General features: G+C 33.7%; 1 protein-coding gene across 2 annotated transcripts in view; it reads left to right on the plus strand.

The window, feature by feature from the left end:
- LOC132745898 (beta-ureidopropionase-like) overlaps positions 1 to 12,314 on the plus strand; it is a 29,150-nt gene that overhangs the window by 11,200 nt on the left and 5,636 nt on the right. For both annotated transcript variants that reach the window (XM_060734905.1, XM_060734904.1), the window contains exon 12: positions 1,431 to 1,471. In XM_060734905.1, coding sequence (XP_060590888.1) covers positions 1,431 to 1,471 — 41 coding nt within the window. The remainder of the gene's footprint in view (positions 1 to 1,430; positions 1,472 to 12,314) is intronic.

The raw sequence follows: 12,314 nt of genomic DNA on the forward strand, positions 1-12,314 counted from the left end.
TCTTGCTCACTCAGACCAGTCTACTCATTCAGGCTATCTTGCTCATTCAGACCAGTCTACTCATTCAGGCTAACTTGCTCATTCAGACCAGTCTACTCATTCAGGCTATCTTGCTCACTCAGACCAGTCTACTCATTCAGGCTATCTTGCTCATTCAGACCAGTCTACTCATTCAGGCTATCTTGCTCACTCAGACCAGTCTACTCATTCAGGCTAACTTGCTCACTCAGACCAGTCTACTCATTCAGGCTATCTTGCTCATTCAGACCAGTCTACTCATTCAGGCTATCTTGCTCACTCAGACCAGTCTACTCATTCAGGCTATCTTGCTCATTCAGACCAGTCTCCTCATTCAGGCTGCCTTGCTCACTCAGACCAGTCTACTCATTCAGGCTATCTTGCTCTTTTAGACCAGTCTACTCATTCAGGCTATCTAGCTCATTCAGACCAGTCTACTCATTCAGGCTTTCTTGCTCATTCAGACCAGTCTACTCATTCAGGCTATCTTGCTCATTAAGACCAGTCTACTCATTCAGGCTAACTTGCTCACTCAGACCAGTCTACTCATTCAGGCTATCTTGCTCATTCAGACCAGTACTCATTCAGGCTAACTTGCTTCATTCAGACCAGTATACTCATTCAGGCTATCTTGCTCATTCAGACCAGTCTACTCATTCAGGCTATCTTGCTCACTCAGACCAGTCTACTCATTCAGGCTAACTTGCTCACTCAGACCAGTTTACTCATTCAGACTATCTTGCTCATTCAGACCAGTCTACTCATTCAGGCTATCTTGCTCACTCAGACCAGTCTACTCATTCAGGCTATCTTGCTCATTCAGACCAGTCTACTCATTCAGGCTAACTTGCTCACTCAGACCAGTCTACTCATTCAGGCTATCTTGCTCATTCAGACCAGTCTACTCATTCAGGCTAACTTGCTCATTCAGACCAGTCTACTCATTCAGGCTATCTTGCTCATTCAGACCAGCCTACTCATTCAGGCTATCTTGCTCATTCAGGCAATCTTGCTCACTTATGCCAGCCTGCTTGTTTAGGCAATCTTGCTTGATCAGACACGCTTGCACATTCAGACCATCTTTCTCATTCAGGCCAGCCTGCACATTCAGACTTGCTTGCCCACTCAGGTCAGCCTGCACATTCAGGCTCTATATAGCTAGCTGTTCAAGTTTCAATTGTTTTTAAAATCAAAAACGTGTAAAATGACAATTCTGTTTCAAAGAAACACATGTACATTTCATCTATTTAGGGAGGTAAGGGCCAAGAATATTTTGTCATTCAATTTTGAATTTTAAAAAAAATGGCTTTTGTCATATTGTTTTATATCATGTAAAAGCTTTTTATTACAAAGAAATTGCTACCAAACATGTGTTTGTGTAAGTTGTAAGTTAACCGTTACATGTTTTTCAGGGTCAAGTTATGTAGCAGCACCTGATGGTAGTAGAACACCTGTAAGTTTTTTTTTAATAGGTCATTTATAAGAGACTTACAGTGCTCAAATTTACAAGAACATTACAGTTCAACCTGTACTAAGAGTCACCTCTTTTGAGGGGTCATCTGTCCGTAATGGCCATTTTGTGACATCCCCAAGGAAAATCACTCTATACATCTGTTCAGCGGTCACCTGCTGTGGTCAACAGTTACCTAAAATGCTTCCCAAATCTTAAATTTATACCAAATGTAAACAAGATTGTTTAACTTTATACATGTATGGTTCTAACAAGTGTTATAAGATTGTGATCCTTGCAGATAACTGCAGCCTTGACCATAATGTGACATTGCTTATTGTCCATCTCCTGTATGGGAGGTCACCGTTGTCATAGTTCAGTTTATGACAAAAATGATACTACAGTAAAACCCCAACTAAGAGACCATTAATTTTGTGGTTATGAATTAAAATGGTCCTAGTATTGAAGTGGTCTTAGTTTTGGATTGTCTTTTCGACTAAAAGTAATGTTAAATAAACACTCATTCATGGAAAGGCAGAATAAAGTTACAACAAATCAGGATAGTTTTCAGGTGATTGATTTAAGAAATCATGTATGTCAGATCACTCAACTTCTGTCTTATGAGTTCTGTCTTATGAGTGGATTGAAGAAAATGAAAACATCTTCTGATTTATAAACAGTTCAAATAGCTCAGCTATACCAAGAATAGAGAAAGCAAATGAAATAACCCTGGTGGCATACAAGTTGATATCTCTAAAAGTACTGAAGGGAATGGCTTGAAACTTAAAACACTTATTTGAGAGCCCAACAGGAGGTCATTGCCCAATGCCCATATCTCTAACATAGCTTTTAACAGGTAAATGACACTTTTTGAAAATAGAAAATTCTGAATTATCCAGGATTTTGTTTTTATAATACTATCAAGCACCACACCGTCATATGGACAGTCCTTGTTTACACCACCAGTCACAAGGTTTAAATACAGTGTAACTTCTGAAAACTGAACACATGTGGGACTAGCCAAAAAGTTCGGAATTTGGAAGTTTAAAAAAAAAGGACAATGATTCTCTACCGACAGCCCTAAATACACAACATATCACAATGAAATTCAAGTTAATACATCTAATTTCTTCATAAAAATAAGAAATTTGAAGGATCAATGAAATCTTCATTTTACTACAATTTAGTAATTGGTTTAAAGTAGCAAAAAAATGCTTCCAGATTCATGCTAATTTTCCTGAAAATTTGGAAAATGTATTTAAAAATATTCTATATCACAAATATATACTCTACACATGACCGCATACCACGAACATAATTATATTCTACACATTGGTTACCACAATATTATGTATTTCTATACCTCAAATATTTACATTATACATTTATGCCACAAACAATTAAACCCTACATATGTACATGTATACCACATACAGGTATATTATGTATTTCAATACCTTAAATTTATACTCTATACATGTATACCACAGACATATACTGGAAGCATTTGCCTTGTGGTGAAGGCGTCCGTTTTCGGATCGGGAGGTCGAAGGTTCGAGCCCCACGCAGAGCGTTAATTGATGGATGAATGTTTCTTGTGGGACTCGATCCAAAATGGCCGCTTCGTGAGCCGCGAGGTAGTTAAAATGAATGGTTACTAATTTCTATCCGCCTGGCGCCTGGCATAGTGGTAGTTGGGATGTACATGGTATGCAAGCAAAGGGTGTCTCAAAAGTCAGAAATGGCTGGCCCTTTCAGTAGGGGTGCCACTATAATAAACAAGACCTTTACCTATACAAGACTGTATACAATGCCTTACCAGTTCTTAGGAAGCAAGAGTTAAGATGATGTACTGCATGAGGTCGTGAATGTGGGATAAAGACGTTAAGATTTTAAGTTGTGATCAGCTGGCGCCTGGCATAGTAGTAGGAGTTGGGAGGTGCATGGTATGCAAGCAAAGGGTGTCTCATAAGTCAGAAATGGCTGGCTCTTTTAGTAGGGGTGACACTTCAATAAACAAGACCTTTACCTTTACCTTTCATATTCTACACATGGTTACCCTAAGTATGTATTTTTATACCACAAATATATACATTGTACAATTGTGTGCCACAAACAACTATACTCTATACATGTATACCACATATATCTATTTCAATACCATCAATATAAATTATACTCTTAACATGAATAACACAAATATATTTTTCTATACAATAAAATGTATGCTCTATACACATAATAGTATATTATACTATACTAAAAGTATATATTTCTATACCATGAATTTTATTATACCCTATACATGTCAATATAATTGCTTTATACCACAGATAGATACTCTACAACAATAATATATATTCTAATAATACCACAAAATTCTCCCCTTTACCCTTTACTACAAAAATATTCTCTATATCACAAATGTATTATATATGTAATACTCTTCGTCCCTGATATAATCATAAACTGTACCTACATGATTGTATAATATCATATATTTTTACTATACTTATATGGCAAATATTTACTGATTATTAACTGTATAGGTCATATGAACTTTGTTCTACATATGTCAAATATGGCCTGCACATGATCTACTTATTCTGGCCTAATCCAATAATGTGGAGTAAAAATGAATTCTTCCAGTTTTGATCTAGATTATTTCTTTGGACTTGACCATTATTTGTATTGGGTAAACAACCAAAAGGGCAAAAGTTCAAATACTTTGTACAAGTAGTATGTGCATCTCAGTTGAACAAACAAGGTCATTTGCCTGTGTTACTATTTGTGTAATGTGAAATTGAATCAACCAACACATCTTTTCATTTAGGAGATAATTTCTCAAGTGATTGCTTGCTAGGAAACCTTTACAACTTTGTAAATTGAAGAAAGAAATCTGTAAATGAAAGATGTTCTGAGAATTTCACAATATATAGACATGATAAAGTTACTTTGTCAGTGTTTACTGCTAGATAACCCTGTTTTACCTGGCAAATGTTGATGGAAATAATGTGATGCTGGACACTAGAACTTTTTAAATAATAGGGTCTCTGTTTTATTCTATCTTTTACTTTTACCTATCCTGGTTTCAAGTCATTGAAACTTAACCATTACACAAACTTAAAAATAATAAAAAAGAAGTGCTATATTTTAGTATTATGAGAGATAATGTTATGAGATATTAATGAGAAGTGCTGTATTGTAGAGTTGTAAGAGATTTGTGTACAGTGTTATGAGAGATTTATGAGGAGTGCTGTATTGTAGAGTTGTAAGAGATTTGTGTACAGTGTTATGAGAGATTTATGAGGAGTGTTGAAGTGTAGTGTTGTGAGAGATTTATGAGGGGTGCTGAAGTGCAGTGTTATGAGAGATTTATGAGGAGTGCTGTAGTGCAGTGTTATGAGAGATTTATGAGGAGTGTTGAAGTGCAGTGTTATGAGAGATTTATGAGGAGTGCTGTAGTGCAGTGTTATGAGAGATTTATGAGGAGTGTTTAAGTGCAGTGTTATGAGAGATTTATGAGGAGTGTTGACGTGCAGTGTTGTGAGAGATTTATGAGGAGTGCTGTATTGCAGTGTTATGAGAGATTTATGAGGAGTGCTGTATTGTTGTGTTATGAGAGATTTATGAGGAGTGCTGTATTGTAGAGTTATAAGAGATTTATGAGGGATGCTGTAGTGCAGTGTTATGAGAGATTTATGAGGAGTGTTGAAGTGCAGTGTTGTGAGAGATTTATGAGGAGTGCTGTATTGCAGTGTTATGAGAGATTTATGAGGGGTGCTGTATTGTAGTGTTATGAGAGATTTATGAGGGGTGCTGTATTGCAGTGTTATGAGAGATTTATGAGGAGTGTTGTAGTGAAGATTTATGAGGAGTGTTATATTGCAGTGTTATGAGAGATTTATGAGGAGTGTTGTAGTGTAGTGTTTTGAGAGATTTATGAGGGGTACTGTATTGTAGTGTTGTGAGAGATTTATGAGGGATGATGTAGTGCAGTGTTGTGAGAGATTTATGAGGAGTGATGTATTGTAGTGTTATGAGAGATTTATGAAGAGTGATGTTTTATAATGTTATGAGAAATTTATGAGGGGTGCTGTATTGTAGTGTTATGAGATATTTATGAGGAGTGTTGTAGTGCAGATTTATGAGGAGTGTTCTATTGCAGTGTTATGAAAGATTTATGAGGAGGGTTGTTTTGTAGTGTTTTGAGAGATTTATGGGGGGTGCTATATTGTAGTTTTATGAAGGGTGCTGTATTTTGTAGTGTTAGGAGTGATTAATGAGGAGTGCTATATTGAAGTGTTGTAAGGGATTTATCACCATCTGGATATTTCCACCAATGTATTGAGTTTAGCAGTGGAATTCTTCAGTTTAACTTTTATTTGTTCATATGTTTTAGTTACTGTTACTAGTCTGCCATTATGATTATCTCTAGCTTGCCATTAATACTGTTACCAGCCTGCCATTATCACTGTTGCCAGCCTGCCATTATGGCTGTTTCTAGCTTTTCTTATTATTACTGTTGCTAGCTTTGTTATTATAACTGTTGCTAGCCTGCCATTATCACTGTTGCTTTATCACTGTTGCTGGCTTGCAATTATCACTGTTGCCTTTTTCCCTGTTGCTGGCTTGCCATTATCTTGATGCTTTGTCACTGTTGTTAGCTTGCCATTAACACTGTTGCTTTATTACTGTTGCTAGCTTGTCAATATCACTGTTGCTAGCCTGCCAATATCACTGTTGCTAACCTGCCAATATCACTGTTGCTAGCCTGCCATTATCACTGTTGCCAGTCTGCCATTATCACTGTTGCTAGCCTGCCATTATCACTGTTGCCATTCTACCATTATCACTGTTGCTAGCTTGCCATTATCACTGTTGCTTTATCACTGTTGCTAGCTTGTTATTATCACTGTTGCTAGCTGACCTGCAGTTGTCAGTATAAATTGCTTTTAATTCCGTTTTCATTGATTCTAGCCAGTCATTGACTACATTGCTAACTTGCCATTATTACTGTTTAAAATATATTTCCATTGTTGCAAGTGTTCTAATACTCCAATCAGGTAGCCTGCCATTATATTTACTACCACATGTACAAGAGTTAACAGCTAGAAAGCTCAGGAGAGTGAAGTATGACCTGACCTGACTGTCTTGTAGAAATTAACAGGAAACTTTCACAGAAATGTTCTGTTAATTTCACTAAATTTTATCATATAGCACTTTACAATATGTTATATGGCTTGAAAGAGAACATCAGAGAGTTTCAGTTCATTTTTCTCAATAAAGTGCATATTTGTAGGTAATAAACATGGAAAAGTGCTTTTTTCTTGCTATGGAGTAGGTCAAATTTTTCATAGTACAAGACGAGTATGGACTGATATATTTGCGGTACATTTGAATATTGATTAATGTTAGGCAGAGTACAATTTATTGTTATGTACCTTTAATACTAGTAGTTGTTTTATAACAACGTCAAGGATTTTGATAAGTTTAAGGCATTATATATGATATATATTACTTATATTGTTCATTATGAAATAAAATTGCACTTTGCACTGATATTGGTTAAGGGTGGGTTCATTCTTAATTAGGGATATGAATAATAAAAGATATATATAAAGCAACCAATGGTTATTGTTAGGCCTGACTGCATACTTAACCCTCACTACACTAAATATCTTAAATGGACTTGTCCATCTTTCAATATGGACTAAACCATTCATCATTAATAGGGAAATTTTCAAAATATATAAAATGATAATTGAAAAGTGAATAATGCAGGCCATGATCAGATGGCCTATAAGTCACTGTGGAATTTTAAATGTAGTATATTTGTACTATACTCAATTGTGGTACAAGTTCAGTTTCAACTTATGTAAAATAGTATATTTTCACTTCCTTTATCAAGTTAGTTATTAAAATTAAGCAAAAATTATATGTAACTGTCTGAAGATATGTAAAAGAATTGAAAGCGCTGACATAAATAAACGTATAAAAATTTAACGTAATTTATATTCTACATTTCCCAAAACCTATTTTTGATATAGTATAATAAACAATTATATCTATACAAGATAGTTAAACTACATCAAATTATTGTGCAAATAGTGTATTATAGGCTTAATCACATTGACTCTCTTACTTTCTGAACTATCAAGTATAAGTGAAATCTAAGCTAAAATATGGTTATTTTCCTGGCCTGAGGCAAACACTTTAATTGGTAGGCCATACTTTCCACCTTACTAAATATACTAAATAAATGTTGTTTATATCAATGCATAACCTCTGTAAAACCTTGAATTTGTGAGAGGAAAACAAAAACAATATCTTCTTCTTTGTACAAATCAATACTTACTTATCTTGTATCTAGACTACCCTGAACCTCCTGAATTTATGTAATGGACTTGCCTATTCTAGATATATCGGACAGTCCATTATCAATTTTAGGGATATCAAGATGAAAAATAATATTTTTAGCGAGCAGTGTAGACTTCCATGTCAAATTGAATGAATAATTATACATGCTGACCAGGCTCAATACTAGTTAAAGTTGGCAATGGCTAATTACTGTAGGTTCCCTGCAGGTACATTTGTACTAGTTGTTAGATACTTTGTGAACCCAATATAAGACAGAAACATTCATGTTTGTCTAGTTACATGACAGATATTTATTTCATCTGGTTGACTATCCTAATTTTCCCAAAGGTCATTTCCAAGCCAATTTTACTTTAGTGTATTGAACTAAAGAGCAAAGGAATGGTCAATATTTTATTATTCAATACTAAATACTTTTATGCTCCTTGAAATTAAATTATTTGGTTAATCTATAACTTTCTCTGCTGAGTAACAGATAGTTCTAAGTGTAATAATGTATAACAGGGTAATGCGAAATCTGTTATGTTATGCCTAAGATATGCGTTAATGTAAAATCTATAATGAACACAATATTATGGAAAAATTGTGAACACATTGTGATTTCATTGTCACAAATTTCATTGTCACAAATGCAGTGCTAAGCAAAATTTGCATTTCAAAAATCATGAACTTATTGTACATAATGTTAAAGTATTATAGAAAATGCAATGTGAACATATCAAAATTCTGTCAAGCACATTGTATTTTAAAATGTATGAATTACATACTGTAATGTAATAGTTGAGAACACATCATGGTATTTACGTTGTTGATATGTAAGTCACAATGAACACATTGTCATGTTAATATTCATTGTAATTGTGAATACATTGTTAAGCTAATATTCATTGTAATTGTGAACACATTGAAATTTTAAGGTCATAGATACAATAGAATGTCAAAGTGTACTTCTAATATTTCTAAATACATGTACTTAAGCTGTGAACATAATGATTGTACAAACACATAGTAATTTTTAAGGATATGGATATTGTCCATATATGGTAGAATACCCCTATTGATTTTGGGGTCACAAGGTCAAAGGTTAGGGTCATTATTAATAACTTAAGTATTAATCACTCTACGGCGGATGAACAGCGAATTCCCATGTCTTACAAATGCTTCATCCTTACTAAAAAAAAAAAAACACTTTCGGGCATATAATGCTCCGCCTAGCGGTGCTCTTGTTTTTTCTTCTTTTTTCAGCTTAAAGAGTTGCAAATGCATATCCATAGCTGTAACAATATAGTTTGAAGCCATTAAGTAAATCAAAGCAAAAACCTTTCAAACTAATTGTACAAAGTTATCTATTTTGTGAAAAACACTATTTTTGGTGTTTCATAAAAAAATTAAAAAAAAAAACAACATACACACAACTTCAAAAAACACAATTTTTAGCATTTCATAAGAATAATGCTGGATTTGTTTACTATGTCAGAAATGAAATCCCTTGTCTAGCCTGAAAAACTATCCACAGCTAAACGAGTTAGATCTACTTTCTTTGACCAATTGATACTAAGTTATAATCCAAGTATTTTTCTAAGCTCAAACTAAAATCTCAGGTTTTTTTATTTGGTCAGAAAGCAGTACAGAATACTATATTTACCAAAGAAAATTAGTTTTAATAAACATTTAACAAACAATCTTTCAAAAATTCGGAAATTGCCTTCTATTGAGTACTTAAAGAACTTTGATTCTATAAGTCAATGACTGTCATGTTCTATACATGTAGGTAAGTCTATGACTTGTCCAATATTAGGGAAGATATTAAATGTCAGTAAATGGAGAACTTTAACCTTTATAACGTGTGGAGGTTACCTATAATTGAACTGTTCAGTGACTGACTAAATGTAAGGTTGAAGAGTATAGATGTACCTACAGTATATGTGTACTGTAATGTACTTTGGAGAGTGCAAATATACTTATTTGGTGGACATTTACCTATAGCTTTGGTTTATTGTCTCCATTTGAACTTTAAATGATAGAATTACATTTAAACCTACACACAGTTTGTTGAGTATTAAAGAATTGATCATTATAAATTATCACATAGGATTTAATCCAAACTTAAGATAAACAATCACTTCTGTATTCAAACAGTTTCAATAATTACATATCATTTCCACTCTCCCACTGATAAACCCAAGGCTTACCCTTAAATATCTTAACTAAGTACTTCAGTAAAAGCCATGCAAAGATGCTGCATAAAATTTAAAGTGTCATGTTTAGTGAAACTTCAAAGTGAATCTTTTCTGGTACAAAATGTGAACTTAACTGTTAAGTTTGCACCTTTATGCTTTTCCTTGAAGTTCTTCATATTAAAAGGGTAAGTTATAATAGCTGAGTCTTGTGAGTGGAATAGACTGAGTGAAACTTAAAGATGTATTTAGCCTCTGCAATTATTAAAAGTTTCCTTTTCTAACCTCAAAAGACATAGGAACAAATATGAAATAATTTCTAAGGGAAAACAAATAAATAACAAAATACATGATCACTTTAACTGCATTATTTAGAAGCAAAAGATGGCTCACTTATATGGTCAATAAATGACTTTTTGGAAAATGAAACAGAAAACAACCAATAAGTAAGGTCTTGAAAAATAAAGAAATAGTTTTTTTAGTCTTTATGGGCCTTTAAGAATTTTCCATTTTGTAGGGAGGGAAAAAAATTAACTTTATAAATACGCAGTTTGTTAAACCTATAAACTACATGTACAAGACTTGTAACAGGGGAATAAAGAAAAAAAAATGATACAAATCTAAAAAAAATAATCTTTTTTTAACTGTCCAAGAATCTTAACTTTCCTTTATGTGTAAAGTCTTTATATTTTGATCAGAGATTATCGTAAAATATACTGGTTTTTAAAGACCACAGTTATTACAATGTATACCACATATCTGTGAGCTTAACAAAATAAAATTGATTATTGAGTAAATAAATCTTCATCTGTCTAACTATAAACAACTCCATGATGGATGATACCACTTTTCTCACCTGTACGGAAGGTATTCTCTATCCCCCCTACTACATTATTGGTTTTGACCATGAATGACCTTTTGATACTGTTTTACCTGATGATACGGTGTACTTTAATGCACTTTAGTGTACTTGGTGGCTACCTTTGTACTAATGATTCTACTTTCATTGGTATTAGTACACTTAGCGGGACATGTGACCTCATAAATACCTTTATACTGTCTTTCAACAGTAATGTTTTGTACTTACAATAATAATACATGTACTTTGATTTTGAACTTTAAAAGAGTGAATCAGACTAATTATGTAAGAAAGTGCAGAAGTTAAATAGTAGTGCAAATACAATTGTTTGTTGTTAGCTTTAACTTTAAATGGGTAATTAATTATTAAATAGAAGTTGAATATGTTTTGTGTATGATTTATAAATATAGAGGAGAATTATTATATGATAAGTCATGTATTATTGAATTCACAATGACTGTATCAATTGTCTTTGAAAAAGAACTGTATAAATCACAGTCCATGGAAGCTTGTATGAGAAATGGTTCTGTAATATGAGACATGAGAATCATTAATACCAAGAAAAACTGGAAATTTTTACCCCTCTATGCACTTAAAGGGTTTTTAGCTCGACTTTTCTATGAAAAGGGGAGCTATCCTACTCGCCCCGGCGTCGGCGTCGGCGTCGGCGTTGGCGTCACACCTTGGTTAAGTTTTTCGTACCACCCCACTTTATTTCAGAAGTATTACAAGTATGGCTTTGAAACTTACCATACTTGTTCACCATCATAACCTCCATCTACAGACAAGAGTACATAACTCTGTCAAGGTTTTTGACAGAATTATGGCCCTTTTTTGACTTAGAAAGTGTATTGAGCTTGGTTAAGTTTTTTGTACCACCTCACTTTATTTCAAAACCATTGGAGGTATTGCTTTGAAACTGACCATACTTGTTTACCATCACGACCTTCATCAACAGACAAGAGGACATAACTCTGTCAAGGTTTTTGACAGAATTATGCCCTTTTTGACTTAGAAAATACATTGAATATGGGTAAAATCCACTTATTGCCTTAACCCTTTGAGATATTGCTTTGAAACTTTTAATGCTATTTCACATCATTACCCCCATCTGTACGCAAGAGAAGGTAACTCTGTCAAGGATTTGTTTTAAAAATTAAGGCCTTTTATCGACTTAGAATCTTGGTTAAGTTTTTAGTACCAGTCCACTTTTTGACTGAACTGTTTGAGATATTAATTTGAAAGTTGGAATACTTGTTTACAATCATGATTCCCAAACATGTCCAGGAGAAGGTAATTCTGTCAAAGATTTTATTTGAATTATGGCCCTTAACTGTCAATGTTTTGTATTATAGGCAAGCACTAAAAAACTTAAAAAATCTAAAAAAATTCATTCCTATCCACTTGTTCACTTTACCATAAATTATGTCAT

Source organism: Ruditapes philippinarum, unplaced genomic scaffold, assembly GCF_026571515.1.
Source record: "Ruditapes philippinarum isolate M1 unplaced genomic scaffold, ASM2657151v2 ctg8260_1_1_1_1, whole genome shotgun sequence".
Taxonomy (NCBI): domain Eukaryota; kingdom Metazoa; phylum Mollusca; class Bivalvia; order Venerida; family Veneridae; genus Ruditapes; species Ruditapes philippinarum.